Source organism: Macrobrachium rosenbergii, chromosome 8, assembly GCF_040412425.1.
Source record: "Macrobrachium rosenbergii isolate ZJJX-2024 chromosome 8, ASM4041242v1, whole genome shotgun sequence".
In the NCBI taxonomy this organism is placed as follows: domain Eukaryota; kingdom Metazoa; phylum Arthropoda; class Malacostraca; order Decapoda; family Palaemonidae; genus Macrobrachium; species Macrobrachium rosenbergii.
Window position 1 is genome coordinate 81,855,735 of NC_089748.1, and position 23,415 is coordinate 81,879,149.

Here is a 23,415-nt window from a genome sequence, read left to right on the forward strand (position 1 = left end):
AATCGCCCCGAAAGTGAATGAGTGAATGAAAAACATCGGCCTGATGTCCGAGTGACTCAGTGAGGGGAATGGGCCATTTTGAAATGACTGTCCGAGAGTGATTCATCAGATATTTCCCCTCTGTTTGTTTTCGTTGTTTCATGATTTAAGTCACTTATTTCCAGCGGGGATTTCATACTATAACAGCTGCTTAAAGTTTCTGTCTTCTCATAAACATGAAAAGGGTTGTCGCTGTATTTCATGTCCTATTGTCTTCCCGCTTCATTCAAGGTCAGGACCGACTTTGTTTTATCTCCTTTATGTCATTTTTTTTTTGGCCTTAGGCCACATGGATGTTGGGTTGACTGTCCATAAGAAGTGATATAAAAAGTTATTTCAGATACCTCATATCACAATGAATATATAAAATATGTATTAAGAAAACATTGTTTATTCTATATTTTGATGAAATAAGAAATAGGTTACGCAGTCCCTTCCCGATGAAGGAATGTTTAGGCTTATATATATTCTTATTTTGCTTAACATGATGCTGCTATTGCATGAATGTGCTCATATCGAAATAATGTTTTATTTTCATCATAAACTGCAAAGTATTTGAGACTTAACTTGCCACGGTGCAGCAATTACGTATATTCTACGTAACTGCTTAAAATCAATTAAGTTTCTAGACTGTTTGAATCCTATCAGAGGATACGTTTTAAGTGGAAGTCCAACGGGATGGGCATCCTATATACCCTTTTCTAAACCAAGCCCGAGGAAACGAGAAGAATTGAAAGAAAGGGGAAGGAATGGATCTTCAACACGGAGGAAGAGTTAGATTGCCTTCCAAAGGAGGTGAGGTTAAAAAGGGCTGGAAAAAACAAACAGGAAGAAAATTCCAAAGTCTTGCAGGAAAGGGAAATAAGGAATACATGAATATATGCTCACTGTATGCGCCAACCTGTATATGTGTATGCACATTTATACATGAAAAAATCAGTAAGTATTAGCACTTCCCAGATATGACAAAAAGTTATTCATGATAGTTAAAAATGAACTCAATCGTTTGCATTTCAGTGAGGGATATTTCTTTAACGTTTATCTTTTACTCAGATAATTCGGAGATATACTGATTCTCTTTTCCTTTTGCGCATTTCTTTACGTTTTTATGCTGCATGCACATTAAATTAAACAGCCAAAATTGTTTCTACTCCCAAGTTATTGAAATTATTTAAAATTTCATATGCAAAAAAGTAGCATTTTATCTGTTCATTAACTATATAAGCTACATCTTATTCAAATATAATCAACTTCTCTGCTGTCTGTTTATTGCACAGAAGTTAGAACAAGAAAGCTTTTCTAAACAAGAACAGATCTTATTACCGCGACTTCTTGTTGCGAACTTGAGGGTTAACATTTGCTGGAGCCACCACTTTATTGGAGAAGACATGCCTTTCTCCACCCTGGCTGTAATCAACATGAGTCAACTAAGTACAATGTACTTAATTCACTGATTAAGTCAATAAGGAATAAAGAAATTTTTTCAGGATATGAAGCTAAATTTTACTATTTCTGTTGACAATGTGGATTTCGATAAGGGAGGGGGCTGTACCGGAAAAAGACCCCTCCATGGGACATGAGACGATTTGTATGCAAGTTCATCCATATATATGGTAACTCTTTGTCTACAGTCAACCTGTGGTGAAGCATCTGCATCAACTCTGAACCTGCCTGTAAAACCCACTTAGAAGGAACTCTTTCAGGTAATCTCTTGTCCAGCATTTAATAGCACCTACTTTTCCAGTATCAACAAGCTCCGTCCTGAAGGCTTTCCTTTACCTGACCAAACCAGTGTGAATCTGAGAACTCCAGATCGGAGGTGTAAGACTGATTTGCCGTCACTAATTATTTATAAGTTCAGTAATCTGTGATGTTGCCACGGAAGCAAAGTTTCTGGAGTGATACAATGTATCGTTTGCTGCTTACCACCCCTATGCGCAAGGAAATCAAGTAAAATCATCCCTTTGCAATCCAAAAGAAGAGTCAGCATAATTTTCTGTACGTGTGCTTTGGTCTAAGAGAGGCAGAACACCGCCACTACATGGCTGGTTCTTTGTCTCTGGGTCATAGAGGTGGTACGTCCAGGTCCTACCAAAATGAAAAAATTCCAAGAAAAAAGAAAATTGTTTTCCTTTGGGCTTCAAATGCTGTCATCAGTTATGATTTGTCTTACTTTAAACTAATATTTGTACATTTATCTTATTAATAGTCATCCCATCAAACCCATTTCCAAGCTTTTTGTGGAAGTAGGCAATACTAAATCCATCTTTGGTCAAGAACTCCTTGAATGTTCTTTGTTTTTAAACAGAGGACGATTATCTTTGAAATTTCCACATATCTTCGCAAGTCACTAACCGGTTGTCGACCACCAAAAACTTCTCAGATTCATCTGCAAGTGTAGGGAGTAGCAAATTCATATCTAGTCAAGAGATCATAGAATGCTCTGCTTCTTACTTAACTTTCTTTAATATTTTTCACACATCTTTACAAATTATAGTATGATGCTCATTATCATCACTTGGAAATCATCTGAATACACAATGAAGTGAAGATGTAAATGAAAATATGAATACAGTTTGCAGAAAGTAAAGTAGTTTGTAACTGAATAGAAGGCAACATGCAAAATATGAAATATATGGACATAAAATACTCTCACACACATACGCATAGGCTATATATGCTATACATATATAAACATATATGTGTGCGTGGGTGTGTATTTGTGCGTATCAAGTTGTTCCCCTAACAAGGGTAGGATCCCAAACAGAGAAAAGATAGTGATAACTGTCATATTAATGCTTAAACTGCTGAATCGTGAACGAATTAACCTTCTGTGTAGCAAACTTGAACACCTATACAGACGGTGTATAAGCTTCGTGCTGAAGCCCCGTCAACAACAGGCCTTTCGCAACATCTCTTTTCTTAGATGCTAAAATTTTCGTTTCCAATTCTTCTAACACCCTAGCTGCCTAGCCTGTCCCAGGTCTTCACCTCCTCTTTCCTTTCTCTCCCCCACACCCTCTCTCTCTCCTCCACACACACACACACACACACACACACACACACACATATATATATATATATATATATATATATATATATATATATATATATATATATATATATATATCATATATATATATATATATAAATATATAAGATCATTCAAAACTAACGTATCGAACCCATCACTTACTAGTTCCTATAATGTTCGATCGTAAACAAAGACTAAAATATAATGCAGTTCATTACTTTTTTATCTATGGAAAGTGAAATATAAAATATTAACACATTAATATAGCCTTTGAGGGTTTTCAATAAAAATTGCACAAAATCTTGAAGATGGCTTATGTACTTAAGTAGTTTGGGCTCCTTGATTTGAATAGATACCGTATTACACAGTTCTTTTTAAGTGAATCGAAACAAGAGTCAGCAACTCGTGAGATAATCAGAGCATTTGGTGGCATTTCCTGACCAAAGCTGAGAGAAGTAGTCGTTTGTCGCCATAAATAATTGAGACGTCGGTATTTCCTTCGGAGCGGAATGGCAAAACAACGGGTTTAATGGGAGAGACGAGAAAACATTTTCGGTAGCCCGAGTTTTGCTCTAAAGGTACGCCAGGAAGGTATTGCTTCAATGGAGAAATACTTCATTTGCTGAATGTGTAAGACCATAAATTCTAGATATCCTTGTCAAGAAAGAGCAGGCAGACAAACAGCAGACCGGAGGGTATTTCAGATGGTTAATAGCAACCCTGAATTCTTTCCGACTACATTCGATAATGTGGATAGACCGATTTCTTCTCTGCTTCAAAAGCATCGCTACCCAGTGACATCATTCCTCTCCGCCTTAACATTGCTATTTCGAAGTCGATGCAATGTAATTTACCGAAATCTCACTTTTCAACATAAAAAAAAGATACCTGGAAAAAAAGTTTCTCTTGAAAATACTTTCATTATACTCGAAATATCCTGTAATTTTTAAGCTGCAGCTATAAACTGTCAGTCATTTGTTGTATTCTTCTTGAGTAATCCTTAAATCATACATAACAGATTTAAACGAGGAAAGCAATTCTAAAGTACTTATAACTAGTTTCCTTTAACTAAGTAGATACGAATCTGCAGTGTCTATGAGAAAAGTTATCTACAGAATGGTTAAGATTCGTCTAACAGAGTAATTGACCAAACTTAATCGCCAAAATGATAGTTTTATTATGATTGGTGTCATTGACTTTATCATTAGAGTTGCAATTATCATTAATATGACCGTTGTGCAATAAACATAATTTTCCACAAATATATATCATGCACTTATGAAAACTCTCTTTTCTCCTTCGCAGGTCGAGTGAGCGGAGGAAGTCCTGTGAGGCCCCACTACCCTACCCCGCTCCACGCCTCTTGGTTTCCTGAGCACACTAGAACCGTGGGCGTAGGTGGCCTAGGGGTAAATGGGGGTCTATCACACACGCCTACAGTCTCGTGGGTTCCTCCTCTCTCAAGGGCTCCGCCACAAGCGCCTCTCCATCCCACTCACCTCTTCACGTTCCCACCCACGCCGCCGAAGGACGCCACTCCTGACCCCGTTGTCGGGGCGACCGTTGCCACCCATGACTACAGTCTGGTGACTTCATCTAACAGCCAAATCCACCCACCACCAGCCCTTGAGGTCGCCATGGGCGAGCTCAAGTCTGGACCTCCTCCCTTACTCCCCGTCCACCCAATGGGCATCTTGGGCGTCTCCAAACGCGAAGGTAGCGACGAATACAGCCTCCTCACTGATCCACCTTTGCCCCATCATCACCAACAACTTACTCATATCTCTTCTTGTGCTCCTCATGTTGACCCTTCCTCCTCATCCACCCCCTCAATCATTTCCCATCAGATGGATGCTTATGTCCTGCACACATCCTCACCCTCAACCACCTCCCCCGTCATGACTACACCCGCTTTCACAACCTCGACCTCTTCCTCCTCCTCCTCCTCAAACACTCCCTCGATAGGAGCTTACGAAGCCTATCTTCCGGCTCACGAGGACGTTTACTATCCTACCGCCCCCGATCCTCCTCCAACTCCCGGACGCGATCCATCATCCAACAACCCATCCGCCTCGAAGAATAAAACTAAAGCCAAGACCAACACGGGTAAGACAAAACATTTGGGCCTGACTCTGCACCAGAGACATACTAATGCACAGTGCCATCGCCGTCACCAAACCATTTCTCTTACCCTTCCTTTCAGCAGTCATCGACAATGCTCTCTCTTTTTTACAGCTAACATGTAGTTCAGTCATAGCTCAATTCATCTGCCGATCTTATTCGGTAATGGCTTTCACTGGCGTCTCGTAATGTGCAAGCTTAAGATTCAATAAACATTTGTACAGAGAAACTATGACTTGCGCCTTATTTGCAATAAGAGATTAAGTTTTCCTCTTTCAAGAGCACTGACTTTAGCCTACACCAAATGCTAATCAAGCACTAGAATCACTTTTCTTAACTCATACGTTTTCTGTAGTTTAAAGCATTCACAGTAATCCAGTACAGAAGTAATAAACTTTATCTTTTCTTCCTTGACATTTGCAGCATCTTTTTCGCGTTCCGCTGTACAGTGCTTTAAATCTTATTGAATGACTTTTAGTAGTTGTAGTACTTTCTCAGTCACACAATGTAGATATTTCCTGCAAGGTTTGGTATGTAGAATTATTATCTTGTAACCAAAAGATAAGGCTGGAATGCGCTAAAGCATACAAAACTATGTTCTGATGCGATACAAGCAGATCGGAACAAGATCAAACAAACCACAACACATTATTCATAGACGGCCTATGACGAGGGATGCAAGAGGCAAGCAGCCTTTTCACATATACTCGTACACCTCGAAATCTGCCAAATGACCAAAATATTTGGATTTGCTGGTTGGTACAGATGAAACCGGCCTCATGCCAGCACGGGCTCATGCACACTTGCGATCAGTAAATGGTGGTAAGGTGTTGAAGTGGTGGTCTGAATTATAAGTTCACACGTAAAATAAACATATACATGCATACACTAATAAACATACAAGTACATTTATAGGTATGTGAAATCGTGTTGCTTTATATCCAGTCTCTGAAATTGCGCCAAAAACAGCAGCTGAAAATTCTTAACGCAGCTGTTTTCTTCATCATTTCAGTCGTGTTCATTGACGATACTTTGAAAGTCGCCTATAAGATTACACAATATTGAAATTGAAAATTCACTACCATTCTTACACCAACTTCTTTAATGAACACCATTATTGCATAGAATCGATCAACTGTACGCTGATGAGGGCGATGCTAACAGTAATCAATACATTAATCGCTATTTTAAAGACAGGAAAAAAAATAAATTCTGTCCCTCCAACTTAGGTCAATAAGAGTGAGGTGAATTTTGAAGAGAATAAACATTCAACAACAATAACCATAAAATGTGTCGTTCTTGAGAAAGTCTTTACAAAGGCAGCCATAACAGCGCCACGTCACTCTGGGTCTCTTATCGAAGACATCATCAAGAAGTTGGTGTGACGGAATTATCATTTTATTTGCTCGATTTAACTGCGAAAGAATCTCTTTGAAGGTAAAGTGGAGAGAGAGAGAGAGAGAGAGAGAGAGAGAGAGAGAGAGAGAGAGAACCAAATATGGTAAATTTATTGGCTCAGTCATCAATGTCATTTAAAATAAGGCTAATGTTATTAAGTATGAAGCTGCACTCACAGGTATGATATGTGAATAATTAAATGTAATGTACTGTATACTGGTAGTGAAAATATGTCCAGTGATTCAAAAAATTACTTTGGTTATTAAAATAGATTATCCGGGTGCATAGCCGAGAAAGGAATTAACAAAATTACTTAGCAGATCAAGCTATGCCCTTAATATTTTCCCTGAAACTAGAATGATAAAAAAAAAAAAATTGAACGTCGAAATTACAGTCCAAGCAGAGAGTGATGCGAGTGAGAGAGAAGGAAAGAAACTTATCACTTGACTTTCAAGTCACTGTTCGTGGAGCTGATTACCTCCGATGCTCTGCGCAAGGGTTTTGTTTGGAAAATGGACTCAGCAAAGATTTTGGGTTCCTTAATGTAGCCAGGGCAAAGGAACAGACCATTCAGTGCCTGTTTGACCCTAGTCGAAGAGATCAAAGAAAAGGAAGCGGTTGGAAAAACCAGGGGGTGGGGAAGAAACTTCAAAAGCTGCCTCCTGAGGGTTGGAAGGTTATAAGAGTAAGGAAAACAGAACAAAAGAGAATTCCACGGCCCGGCTTTAGAGAAAATGCGCTGTCGTCGAACCACGTAATCTATGGATTATGGGATCGGGGTAGTAATCTTTGAGACAAACCCTGTAAAATTTATATGGCATTTCATGTTACTAAATTGGGAAAATGTTCCTTAGTCTACTATAAAATTCCATATATTTTCAAGCTCATTTCTTTAGTTGCGTTTATAAACGACATAATGCTTAAAAAAAAATAATTTGTTTAGCTAAAAGAGTGTACGGGTATCATCTGAACCCTGATCATTCACATTTCTATAACTTTCCATTGAAAAGTTTAATTAGAGTTGAGTGAGTTAATTTAGATCTTTGCTGATCCAGTTTTTGTGGTTAACATAATATTGTATTATAGCCGTGACTGCAGATGATGGCATATCGACGGCAGACTTATTTGCATTTGTTGAATTGCTCTCCAACTTCCGTTCAGAGAGCTTTCCGGCGATTATTTTCATCTCTGTTGTTTATTTTTTTCCACAGAATAAACTTTGATTCACCTCATTTGGATTCTTAGGCCACTGTATAAAAACATCAGTAGCTAAAGTAAAAAGCAATTTCCCTATCTATGAGGCATGACAGTATTTCCTTGGATTTTGCTATAGTGGTAAGAATATTCCTTATATATTTCATATTTTTAACATTAAATTTACAAGGCAAGAAGAAAAATATACAAGACAACTGAGTTTTTGAAATCTGTTACAGTGCTAATCTACAGCAGAAAAATATGCATCACTGGCCCTCATTAAGCTACTAGAGACGCGTCCAGCCATCAAAAACATGTTTATGAGAAGGCAGTCCACATGCGTATATGATTAATGTTTGAATATTATCGAGAAATATGTTCACACAATAGTATCCAGTAGCGTCAGCCATTATAACCTGTCTCGCAAATGTTCACAACTGTTGAGGTTTCAGTCGTCGTTACCTAGCAGGTGTGAGGTGATGTGAGGTTTAGTGCTACCAATACTTGTATTACGAACGGCTCAGGCACTGGCCATGTGCAATAGTCTGAGTACGTCCAAAACAGAACTCAATGGCGTGTTGTTTGAGAATGATATATGTGCAGATATACGAGTATAACTGTTGTAACACTGCGGAAGCTGTTTTTCCCATAAGGCACGAAACATAGACCCAACTGTTGAGGATGACTGTGAATACCGCTTCGCTTTTCTTTGAACACCTGATTTCTGAAAGGAAACAGCTTACCGATGAACTGCACATAAAATATATATATATATATATATATATATATATATATATATATATATATATATATATATGCATATATATATATATATATATATATATATATATATATATATATATATATATATATATATATATATATATATATATATATATATATATATATATATATATATATATATATACATACATATATGTATATATATATATATATATATATATATATATATATATATATATATATATATATATATATATATATATATATATATATATATATATATATATATATATATATATATATATATATATATATATATATCTTCGTGATATATATATATATATATATATATATATATATATATATATATATATATATGTGTGTGTGTTTGTGTGTGTGTGTGCCTATGTGTGTTTGTTTGTATGTGTGTGTGCGTATGGTACTGAATAGACTACATCTTCATGAAAGAGCCCGTGTAAGCCATGGCGCAAAACGTTAATTAGTATACCAGGGAAGGCGTGTGGTAGGCGTTAGATCGAGAAAGTACGACTGGCAACAGAAATACTGATAAGGGAAAGAGCAGTGAAGGTTTAGGCAGGGTAAAAGATGTATAGATCAAAAGCTTGTTATAAAAAAAATTATGAAAAATTTGAATGGAAAGAGAAAAGGTAGTAAATGCTATACATGGTCCTAGAAAAACGTTTTGATAGAATTAGATAGAGAGGCCATGTAGAAGGTATTCAGGGTGTACTATATAGGACCTGGGTTAAGGGCAATTAAAATGTCTGGCTATAAGAGAAGGACGTGATCGGTTTAGTAAAAAACTATGTACAAGTTAAGGGGTCTTTTACTTCCGTGGCTGTGTATAGTTTATTGAAGGAATGACACGAGAAGTAAGAAAAATGACATAAGGCCCAGGTTCGAAATACTAAGACGAGAAAATGGGTCGTAAGTGGAGTGTAGAATGACTGATGGCTGGAGATGACAAAGCATTAATTGGGGACAGTAAAAAAAAGAAATAAAAAACTAATGAAGGAGTTTAAAGTATTATCAAGGGGCTAAAGCTGAGGATAAATGACAGTAAGAATAAGGTTATGAGAGTAAATGCAATCCAGGAAGACAGGGCAATGAATAGTGATGCAGACCGTGGAAAAATAGAAGCGTGTAAGTATTTCTAGGCAAATATAATATATAACGGCAGGATGAAAGAAGATGAGTGAAAGAATAGGTGGAGCATGGAAGGTACAGAGTGTGTCCAAGAGATTGGAAACCTTGAAATGTCTAAGGATGCAAATTTGGGAGAGCGTGAGGGTAATGTTAAGGCAACTCTCCTTCACTGGATGTTCAGTAAGAGAGAAAGATAAAGATAAATGCTGCAGATTTGAATTTTTTATGATATATGTAAAGTACTAAGAATCAATAGGATGAGAAAAGTTGAGGCTCATGAAAATGGTAAAAAGAGTACCTTTGGTGAACGAATGCATCAGAATGTTTTGAGATAGTTCTGCCTTGTGAAAGACTAGAAGTTGGTGAAAAGATAGAATAATTTGGAAGCGTTAAAGGGTAGGAGGAAAGACAACATAGAAAGAGTTGGATAAATGGAATGCAATAATTATAGAAAAGCTACGGCATTACTAATCAGGAAGCGTAAGAGGGAAGAATGCCCCATTGAGTGTGGTGTGTTCAACACGCTGATGATAGGGAAGAATACCTTATTGTGTGTGGTGTGTTCAACAAGTCGATGATAGACCTTTTCACAGGTATGGAGTTCCTAATTTCGTGGAAATTTTCTTCGAAATTGGTGTATCCACAATTCAGCAGTTTCAGTGTGAATTTGGCAGAGAGCAAGATTCACTGGGGTCCATGGTTGATCAGGAAGTTATGTAAAACTCGCCGGTGAAAGATGTCCGGCCTGTCCAGGCAACACCTGAAGTAGCGCACAAGTACCTACTTAGGCTCCTCGTTCTTTTCAGACACTGTGACTTGGTTGGAAGCACCTGCATCTCTCACCCGAGAGGCACTAGGCTCGATACGGATATTTGTGTTTATTGTCATAGTATTCACGGGGTGGGGTTAATCTGGATGCTAGGTAAAAGTCACTGGTGACAAATGTTAAGACTGTCCAGGTAACTCTCCAAGCACTGCCTAAGTACTTAGGTCTCAAACTCTTTTCTGACTTCTCTGGTATGGTTAGATGTTCTCTCATCTCTTACCAGAGAGCTTGCGGGTTCGACCCCAGTGTGATGTGGGAATTTATTTCTATATTTAACACGCTATCGTGTGTATTGACACATCTACATGTAATAAAAAAAAAACGAAAAAAAAAAAAATATTTAGAGCGAGCCTTTTTAAGCAAGGATGAGGTATGTCTTCGTTCCAAATTAGATAAGAATGTGTACTAAGTGGTTAGGAAATCTTGAAAAAGATAAAACAGACCTAAAATTGATATGGGTTAACGCCGGCTCTTTGATAACAATTTATAGATCAAAGAATCTGAAGCATCAATACATTTCCTGAAGGCTAAAACGCAATGTGACAGTGTTACCTGCTTCATTCATCTTCAGCATATGCTTATTCCTTTCCGTAACATTTGCTGTACAAAAGAATGAGAGCATCGGTCAGATACAAGAAAGGTTAATTTTTCCAATCATACATAATAAAACTTCGATTCATATTACCTATTTTCTTCACAGCGTGAAGCGTGAATAAATTTCGTAATGATTTTAAAATGAAACTTAATAGGAATTTACTTTGTCATATTTTGTTCATTATAAAATCATGTCTTTACTTGCCAAAATTGTTATCTTGATACCTTATTTGTCGGCACAATGCATCAAGCATTAATTCTTCACAAGGAGTTCTTTCTGAGTAATAGCACCTAAAAAAAAAAAGACATGGAAAAGCGCATTATGAAGCTGTTAAATACAAACTGGACAACGAGAGAGAGAGAGAGAGAGAGAGAGAGAGAGAGAGAGAGAGAGAAGTGCCATTAACATGTAATAAGTAGAGCCATCTTCAACTAAGAAGCCTAATTTTTGACATTCGGAAAGACAAAGATGGACATCTGGTGCCGAAGGAGAAAATAAACAAGAGGCATGACGGCACATACCGTACTTGAAAAAATAAAAGACAAAAATCAGAAGAGGACCTCCTCGTTTGTGCGCGTCATCCACAGTAATTAGTGACACATGAGACAGATGCGTTACATTTAAATATTATTGTACGCAAGTTCACACAAAGAACTACAAATTGTTGAAATTAACATGCAACGTGTAAATGTTATCATGCATATGGATAAATGCATGTATTTTTGGATATGCAGTATATAAAAAATGCGAATCAACGTCCTTTCTGTGGGGAAAAAATTGTACACATAAATTATTTGAAAGTGCAGTACATGTATATTTAGGGCATGCATAATAGCATGTAAGTGAAATATGTGTAAATATGATTCACAGAACGTCAACGGGTACATTAGTAAACAGACAGAAAGATAAAAAAATAGATTGGATGTGCCTGCAACTTATATAATATATGCAAGCGTTCCCAAACATTCCATTTGCGCTGAAACCTAGTCATTCCAGTTCTCACATGCTCTTATGATCACATCCTAAATCTCTCACGCTAAAAAATGAGGCAGCAGAAGTAATTAAAAACTAAAGGTCAATACTGCAAAGAATCACACCAGAAATAACAATTTTGGAGAAATAGAAGCCTCATCCTTTTTCTTACGAGACTGTATAAACTGAATCTTTAATGCTATGGAATTAGAAGTGCAGACAATAGCACTTATCAAAGTCCAGTAAGCCAAATCTAACTTGGGTCTAGGAAAACTGTCATGCACGCGGCAGATTAACCATATTACCTTTGCAAACTTACTTCCCTGCAAATCCAGTTGCAAATAATAAAGAGTGATCAAATATTAAGCCCAAATGGCTTTTATCCAAGGTGCGGCTCCAGATGATGATATTCTTCCGAATATCATCATCCATATCATTATGTGGAGGTTAATTGCTCCGTCACCTTCTCCATCCTGGCTGCCACCCATTACAGTCGGCTAACTGTCAGGTAAATAATTCACTGCTTAGGTCAAGAGTGACACAGTGTCTTTTCCCTAAACACCTACGGTAATCAGCGTCGCTGTGGGCAGGATTGATAGTGTTATAATGTACTCTGTTAATCCTGGTTCTGGGATGGAACCTGGGAGATAATAGAACGTGACCGCAAAATTATGGAGATGTTTGGTATTAATGCTCGGCTCCATCTCATCAAGACACTGAATAATTATTTGTCATATATTTAACATGACTTTCTCCCACGGAAAACTTAAAATCGGAACTAATATTCAAGAATGCATCACAACCACTAAGAGTTCAACATATGAAGAACTAGTAACTGTGCATTCTAATTGCCAGAAGCTATTAAGAGTATTACGTGACGATGGGAATCTGTTATTTATCAATAAAGACACATCATAGCTCCTTCAAAAGGCTTTAAAGCCAAATGGTCTTTGTTTGGTGTCAGTCTTCTAGGTACTCGTCATCCAGAGCCACTTTCCGCGAATTTTGCTTTTTTAAACAACGGACATTTAAAATATTCTTGAGACTCTAGATCCAGGTAAGGCTTTTCCATTAAGTTTTAATTAGTTTACTCTTGCTTTCCATATAACATGTTTCCAAACAAGAGGAAAGTATTAATACAATGCCTTTCCTAAAGGGTTTCATAACCGCTAAGCAGCAAAAATTAAATGACTATCTCCAGCCTTCAGTGCTCTCGTAGGGTGCCGACCACTCGAGTTTTAAGCCATTATTCAGTACACTCTGGGTGCAGAAACTTCCTTACCGAAACTCTTTTTGATCACAGGCACTCGCCGCTCCCTGTATCTCAGATTAGTTGCTTTCATAAAAACTCTGACAATGAGTATGACTCCTGGTTGAGTCCTGATCTATGAGCTTTATTTGTAAATAAACAAAAATTTAGGCTTCTTCCATAAGAATGTTCAAAATTTTGAATGTATGCCTACATACACATAAACAGATATGTATACATATGTATGTATGTATATATATACAATACACACACACACACACACACATATATATATATATATATATATATATATATATATATATATATATATATATATATATATATATATATATATATATATATATATATATATATATATATATATATATATATATTAATATGTCATATACACATGACCCTTTGATGTCTCAAAGGTCAAAGTCACTGTAAATACGCTGTTTCTATACCAGGCAGCGGTTCAAATCACACTGGTGACGAAGTTCTTATCACTTATAATTGTCTTTGGGTATACGTTATACACGAGGCATATCGAATTGCATATTAAACAAAATTTGTGGCTTCTCCAATGCAGAAGTCAGTGCTGAGTATACCCTATGCCTACCATTGTCAGCCTGATGCATAAAACTATTTAGATCACTTTTTCAGATGACATATATAAGAATGCTAATGTTACTGTCAATCAAAAAAGAGAATAAGCTTGAACTCACATCTAAGATGCAAAGGAGTTACAAGCACAAAAAATGTTTACTCCTGCTCGGAAGTCACTGCCACCGCTTGTACTTAACTCTGTCGTCCTAAAGCATAGTTTTAGAGTGATACATCAACATTCATATATTTAAATAGAATAAGTGATTTACAGTGCCAACAGTACTGACGTGTCAGACAGTTATCTTTGCAAGTGGATGAGGCTAACAGCGGTAAGCACAAAAGTAGCACTGGCTTCCAAGCGGGAGAAAAAATGTTTTCTACCAAGACGGTCTGTAACCCTTCGCACATTGGATGAAAGTTCAGCCACTTGAAGAATGAACTCATCCACTCGTTTAAATGCCAATTGCGTTGACTTTCCACGTGAAAAAGGGATTTACAATGTCCTCTATACTGGCATGCACAAGAGCCCTCTTTAAAAGTTAGCTTAAGACACACAGTAGTAGGAACGAAAGGGGCAATGACTTGCAAACGAGATTTAAAGTTTTTGTCATGGGGTGGTCATTAATAATAAATATAAATACTTACATACATACACACATACACACACACACACACACACACACACACACACACATATATATATATATATATATATATATATATATATATATATATATATATATATATATATATATATATATATATAATACAAAACAAAATCCACGAAGGAAAGAGAAGCAATAGAGTGCTGCAAGGCCTTTCGACTTCTAGTTCTTTACTCAGAAGTCGAAAGGAATTGCAGCAGTCCATTGTTTCTCTTTTTCTTCGTGGATTTTATCTTTATTTGTTTATTCATCACGTTCCATATTTTCGTGATTCAGTTACACACACACACAGAGATATATATATATATATTATGTATATATATTCTTATTGCATGGCATAAAAAATCGATCTCGCAATACGAAATTCTCCAGCATTTTATCATAAATCATGGTCTGCGGCAATGAAAAACATGTTTTGTAAATTTTATTTTATAATTGCTAACTATATAACTTGCAATTGCGTTCTTAAACGTATAGCTAGCAAACTATTACATAAATCAAACATTACGAAGCCCGAGTGTTCTTTTTACAGAATGATATTCTTATTCCAGTTACAGATTACCACATTTCAAAAGAGCAACAAAAACTAAGAATTTCTAAAATTTTTCCTAAATTTTCTGTTATGAAACGCTATAAATTTAATCGACGATATACATATACATATATATATATATATATATATATATATATATATATATATATATATATATATATATATATATATATATATATATATATATATATATATATATATATATATATATATATATATATATATATAATATATATATATATATATATATATATATATATATATATATATATATATATATATATATATATATATATATATATATATATATATATATATATATATGTATTCACAAAACAAACTATTGAAAAACATACTCGTCATACCTTGGATACTGCATTTTTCTAAGAGTTTTCTCCTAGACTGATTTCCTTATTAGCTTTTAAAGGATTCTGAAAGGATTTCCAAAGACTGATCACCTGCTTTTAATTCTTCCAGTCTCGAGGTCGTCATACTGGTGTTTATTTACAGACTTTTTTCGGGCCACTGATTCACTTGGCGTCTTAACTCTAGAAAACTACTGTGATTTCTAATTCATGGGATAAAATGCATTTTTTGTAGCTAAATTATTTGTTAAAACATTACACACTGATAAAAAGCATCCTCTCCAATGGTTATGATTCGTGTTCCACGCATATCGGAGACGATCTGATGAAATGGTCCTACCTTGGCTATTTACATAATTGCTGAAGTACCCTATTCTAGAAATAACAAAGTCAAGAACAGATACTAACAGAGAGATTCTCATAAATCGACATCTAAATAGTTTCTGGGATGTATATATTTACTCTGAAATCAAGCAGGATATATTACCTGAAACAATCAAGTTCGTACGTAACCGCTTGAAAAAAAAGTTTGAACACACTCACTACTCGAAAAGTGTACATAACTATTATCTTGCATCATAACAGAAGGCATTGCTAGAGCCCACTTAGTAAAATAGAGCAAATACCACAGCACAACATTACATCAGTCTCCAATAGGTTCACGCTAGATTAGGTGTTCTTGTGCACGCCAGTTCTCAAGCAATCATGCTGAACTGAACCATATTTTATGTATCGCAAGTGCACAGTGTAGGTAGCAATATGCCAGAAGCCAATGAACTTGTGTTGCTGCCAAAGCTGTGACTCACGTCCAGAAATGCAAGTATTTGGTTGGAATATTTTTTATTATCAAAGTGAAACAAGCTATTCTGTTTTTCCTGGCTGTCAAGTGCAGCAAAAGCACTATTACCCAAAAATGAAAGAAAGTTGAAAAATCCTCAGTTTATCCCAGTGCTTTTTTCTCACTCACTGCATGATTCTGGCACTGTCAACGAGACTAAAATCAGAATGTATCAGAAAAATCAAGAAACATAATAGCTTTGTAACAAACAGTTAAGGCTAACCATCGACTAGATATGTCGTTATTAGGTTATATAAGAATTGCATCTACTATGTGCATTAATCCATAAGGTTTCTTCATAATAACGGACAACTTACAGGTATCTTGAGGAAATATATCGACTGGAGGTAGTAATGACAAAACGAAGCAAACTACAAGCTTCAAGAATTACAGATGCTCACTCGTTTGCCGGTCAGTGGGAAAAATAATGAGAAAAAGACATCACAAATTAGAATTCTCTTGATTTTATTTCCAGATTAATGTCATCAACATAATATGTAAGTTTCTTGACCGTATTTTCTTGAGTCCCCATTTCTAACCGATGACCTCTCAGTATTTTACGTTTACATACAATCTGCATCTGTTTTATTTCCTGTTAATAGTACAGTAATACCATAACTTCGTGCCTGAAATCAGATATATCTCTGTAACCCTTCATATTATGCTTTGCCTCTATTGGTTGGATTTGCAGTTTTCTCAGCTCATTATATCACACTTATATTTTCTCCCTAGAACATCGGTGAATCTTCCATCGTTCATATCCTTATGATTACACAAACATTCTTTCCTTTCTCTTTACTTTTTTTTTTATCCGAACTGTTGCTGACAATGATTGCTAACTTCATCTTTATGTAAAAATTCTTTCTTATTTCTTCTCTCTGACATTGCGTCTCATCAACACACACACACACACACACACACACACACAAAACATGGAGTTGAAAATAGCAAGTTCTTATTAATTCTGAAGCCTCCAAATTCACTCTGTTCAAATTGAACCGGGTTATTTTAAAGGTATGTATGTAGGAATGAATTTTCAAACATAAGGCGCTTACCAAACTTCTATAGAACATAAGTATGTATTTCTCGTTATTAGTTTGCTGAGCATAACCTATTAACCGAGATGCCACATGCTGACAAGGAAGGTTTTTTCTCTCGCAAGTTTCCAAATCTTCGTACACTGTAGTTATTAGGATGATTTAACACAAGCGTTGATAATTTACATGTCTTTGAACATGGTACTGGGAATGAGGGCATGACTCTTTTTTTGCATTTTATATTTTCGTTGAACTGTAACAATGTATCCGGATATGTATTTTTTCAAATGTAAACGATATAACTCACAAATGCAAGTAATACTTTAATCTGTACAATTCGCACATTAGACTACAAGGCAATAGTTAACTTTCCTTTTACTTTTCAGCTGTTTTCATCTTGCTCAGAAATGGTATCGTCTATGACGCGCCAAGATTTCGTTCCGAAACGCACCTAAGTTAACAGCAATGATAATTATTCGCCATAATATGTGCGCTTTATAAAACATTTCTAACAGACATCAGAGAGGATTTCTGTTTCTCGAAGAGTGATTACGCGAATAACTTCAGCAAAAAAAAATAAATACTGTAATTTTCCATTAAAATGCCGATTCGACTTGCATTAAAATTTGACTTCTGACCACTAGTGACGAATCTGTGGGAATCTACCCATATATGAGTTTTAACTGATGTTTCAAAATCATCTGTGAGCTCTTTAGTAGAAGCTTGTATGTATGAAGATGATAGATAGATCTCAGTTTTACTTATAGAGTATCTTATACCTTTTCTATTCTTCTATTCTACCAGTTTCTGTCTTTACTCCAAATCATATAAATCAGAATATTATGTACCATTTCATCTGGACAACAAAGCAAACATAGTCTGCTCGTGATTCGCCGTTGAACTTATACCTTTAATTAACAAAATATCTTATAATGACAGCTTACAAAAGAGAAGCCGTAAGATTCGTGTGACAATAAAATGCGTTACTGATTCTTGTGACAATAAGTGGTTTTAACTACGAGATTAAGTGCAGCGTGTAATGCGTTTCTCAATATTTTGAAACTGTTTTCTTACTAGTATAAGCACAAAAAAAATGACTTGTAACAATCATTTATAACAGCATACTATAAAAACAACATACCATCAAGAAGATTCAATATTTAAATCCCAATACGATGGAAATTCCATGCTGACACTAACATAAGAGTTTAAACAAACACAAGAAGCTAAGACACCACAGCTGCATTCGTTTTTTGTATGTAGGCCCCATTCCAGACTCCAAAGTGCATACGGGCGGTGAGGGTATTTAGAAGAGAGTGACGGGTTGCATTCTTAAAAATTCGACATTTGATTTGGAGGCAGTTTCCGTAGGCCTTTCTCCCCCTCCAGCCAAATCAATGGGGATTTAAACGATGGCCGAATGAGCCCTAATGAGAAAACAATGATCCCAAAGCCTAATGTGGAATTAGCTTGATCGGTGCTCTGATTAGAGAAACCTCCATTTAGGTTTTAAGTTTCCTCATTATTACGATTCTGTTAAGAAGAATTCAAGAAATAATTTTAAAGTAATTTAGCCTCAGCAGGATTGTATTATCCCACTGTCTGTGTGACGGAAAGAATATAATTTCTCGTGAAAAATAAGACAACAGAACCCACCAGCATGTTACATGGATTGTTCCCATAAACAGGTTTTCGTCCACTCAACAAATATATATATATATATATATATATATATATATATATATATATATATATATATATATATATATATATATATATATATATATATATATATATATATATATATATATATATATATATATATATATATATATATATATATATATATATATATATATATATATATATATGTAGAATCTACTGGTCACTTTTACCAAGTCAGGTCGGCAACGTGACCTCCTTGTGGTTATGGTGACGCGGGTTCGTGTACCGCGACCGGCAATCACAAGTCTCTTCAATTTCTTGCCTTTGGATGTTACAGCTTCATAGTTACAAGCATATCCAAAAAAAAAAAAAAGCGCGAAGAATTCGAGAAGTTAAGAGGGCATTGTGGCTATTTGAATATTATATATATATATATATATATATATATATATATATATATATATATATATATATATATATATATATATATATATATATATATATATATATGCATATTGTCATGAAGTGATCAAGTACCTGGTTATTACACAGATAATAAGGCCAAAAAGTTACCTCACTTCAGCCAGACACTTGAAACCTCATAACAAAAATATTAAGACTGAATACTCTGAAGGTACAGTGATCCCATAAAACTTGCTCATCACTTGGAAAAATCAATCTAACTTTATCAAGTTATGGGTGAGGTAACAACTAATAAGCTATAAACAGACTAGTGGAAAATGGGCATCACTTCATCAAACACTATAACGGTTTCCCTGGTTCTATTTTACTTTGATAAAGGAGAACTAGACAGATATATCACTTACCTTGTACATATTCATTAGTTTCTCTAATCACTGGTGGTCAAAATGAAACACTGTGCTTTTAAAACTTTAAACAAACAAATTTATTTCTAAGTTCAAAAGTTATAGCAGAGTTCACAATCTCAAAAAGATTTTCTATTACTTGACAACAGTGTAAGATTTAAGTATTTCTTAATCAAGATTAATTTACAAAACTTTAATTTATCAAGAAAGCAATTTGGTTAAGTAAAATTCAAACCATTAAATCTCACTCATGTTTTAGATATACACCTGATTAACTAAACTCAACACAAGTGTTCACCAAAATATTGCTGACTGCAATCCATATAAGTATTCCCTGAAATCTCAATAATAAGTATGCACTAACAAAATGCTAAGCAATCCCCAACAAAAAAACTTTGGAACACACTGTGTAATTATAAAATTAGCGCAATATGGTAACACAGACATATAAGAATGAAATATGCAAAAATGGAAATGTACCAACAGCAATTTCACTAAGACAAAAATATGTTTAAAGGTTATATCAATCTTTCAAAAGATTATCTTCACTTTAAAAAAAACTAAACTCATGTCTTTCTAAAACTTCCTCAAAGACAACACTGCCAAGTCACAATGATATACACTTAGTAAAATACAGCTAGCAGCAAGACACATTAGAACTCACTGAAAGAGATATTATCCACCTCTTATCAAAGCAATAATTCTCTATCATGACAACAGTACAAAATATATCAAGTAAGAATCTTACCTTCTTCAACAGAAAATAGTAAAACACATTTTCACAATGAGTGCACAATATAAACACCTTAGATCAATCTTACAAAATGTATACACTTCGTGGATGAATTTGACAAAACTTATGCTTTTGAGTAAGGAGGATAACCAACTTTATATATATATGCCCTTTAGACACAATACTGTACCAGAGAGAGCGAAAGAGAGAGAGAGAGATCACTGCTATCTTTGGAATCTCCAAGGCAACTCCTAACTCTCTCTCATTTCCCTTGTATATATATGGTGGATCCTAAAGGTTACCAACTAGTCCCTTCAATCTTTGATTAACAGATTTCTCCTTCCACCTGTCAGTATATATTATACATACAGGTATACATATACGGTATACGTACAGGACTGGAGTTTCAAGCGCCTTATCTCAAAATTGACATTTCCTGTCGTGGGTTAAGCACCTGAGCAAACAGAAAGAAGTATTTTGTGACCAAACTGATTCGGCTGTCAGCAGGTCAACTTCATCTCTCTCACTTCCTCATTCTTTTCTACTCAGATTATGAAAACATAATAAGGCATAGGTAAAGATAATAACTCCAGAATAGACACACAGAACAAATGTGTAACAAGCATTTGACCGATGACTGTCATCTCATCAAGATAAGCAAAGTGGCCTCTTCGAATACGACTTCCCTTTGGTCAAAATCAGATGGGTACGCAGGAAACGGTTAAGTGATAAGAATCCTAACCTTTCTCTCTACTCGGCATGTTACAGATTCGATTTCATGACACTCAGTATTCATTTTAATATACTGCACAATATATTAAACAAATAAAAAAAAACATACCAAAACATATTTCAGAATCATATGACACACAATTTAAGATCATATTATCATATCTCACAACAAATGACGAACCTGCAAACAAAACATTAAAATTTTCACAGAGACACATATCATATTTGTAGAATGGTTTTATAAATTATAACACATTATAATAATATATATAAATACATATATGCATATACACATACATATTTATATACATATATATATATATATATATATATATATATATATATATATATATATATATATATATATATATATATATATATATATATATATATATATATATATCTATATATATATATGGGAAAAAAGCATGTTAAAACGAAGAAGAATATATATATATATATATATATATATATATATATATATATATATATATATATATATATATATATATATATATATATATATATATATATATATATATATATATATATATATGTGTGTGTGTGTGTGTGTGTGTGTGTATTTATATATATAAATATATAATACGTATATATATATATATATATATAAATATATATATATATATATATATATATATATATATATATATATATATATATATATATATATATATATATACATATATCTTGATGGCTCAATGGTTTACGTCAACTGGAGTCGCTGAATAGGCTTTCGTCGTGGGTTCGTGTCCCCATATTCCAATTCATTTATCACTTATATAAATTCCTTCATGACAATTCTCCAACGGAGATATACCGAGGTAGCGTGAATTTCGATATTAAGCGACATTTGTAGCTTCATGATTGTATATAAATCACGGTGTGATAAAAATTTCATATATATATATATATATATATATATATATATATATATATATATATATATATATATATATATATATATATATATATATATATATGTATTCTTATTCGTTTTAACATGCTTTTTCCCATTTTTATATGGGGTAAGTACGATGCCTTCTTTTTGAAGGACTTTGATTTGGTGTTGGGTAGGCCGTAGCCTCGATCGGCTGCCCTGCCTGACATTGCTTAGACCCCCGGTAACGATGTGTACGTGTATCGCATCCAATCCCAGCTCCCTCTCTCTCCCAGCAGCAAGGAGAACTGGGCTGGTTAGGTCGACAGTTTGAGACTGTGAGGTGTCTGTTATGTTTTTAGAAGATGTTGGAGTGGCTTTGTTTATGTGTGTATTAGTCTGTAACACCCATTTGCTTTCAGCAAACCTATCCGTTGATTACATACGTAATCCCGGGGTGTCTACACAGATAGCAAAGTGTCCGTCTTCTCTGACCAGTCGGCTGCAGATTTGAACCTGCGCCATAGACCTCTACAAAGTCCTAGGCTGCTGCTCTACCGACTGAGCCATCGAGGCCCCATATATATATATATATATATATATATATATATATATATATATATATATATATATATATATATATATATATTGATATTGATATTAGAGAGAGAGAGAGAGAGAGAGAGAGAGAGAGAGAGAGAGAGAGAGAGAGAGAGAAAGCTTTTAAATAGGAACAGAATGAAATTTTTTACCAACTCGATCGTGTTTACTAGCACATTAAGTAAACTAATATTAAAACATATCTTCTATGGGGTTAACCTTTCAAAAATCAACGTCAGATCAACCTCCAAACTGACAAAGGACATCTTAAGCAGTCTTCCTATTTCACCATCCATTCCTTTGCAGGTCATCTCGCTCCAAATGCACTTCTTGCTATAGCCTCCTACGTTAACCGTATATTTTGGAGCGTTACTTTACCAGAAAAAAATATGCGAAGGGATAACAGTCACACTAAAATGGCGTTGTTTGCTTTTACTCTTATGATACTCGTGTCAGAATATCCAATTATTCATTCTTATTAAACGTTTCAGATATATCCTACCCTTTTCACTTCGGCAAGTGCGACCGATTTCGAGAGAGTCTTTCAGGATGAG

General features: G+C 34.9%; 1 protein-coding gene across 2 annotated transcripts in view; it reads left to right on the forward strand.

The window, feature by feature from the left end:
* LOC136841009 (GATA-binding factor 1-A-like) overlaps window positions 1–23,415 on the forward strand; it is a 281,344-nt gene that overhangs the window by 99,642 nt on the left and 158,287 nt on the right. Inside the window, exon 3 of one of the 2 annotated variants that reach the window (XM_067108046.1) lies at window positions 4,379–5,179. In XM_067108046.1, the coding sequence (XP_066964147.1) occupies window positions 4,379–5,179 (801 nt within the window). The remainder of the gene's footprint in view (window positions 1–4,378; window positions 5,180–23,415) is intronic. The other variant, XM_067108047.1, reaches the window with a different exon arrangement.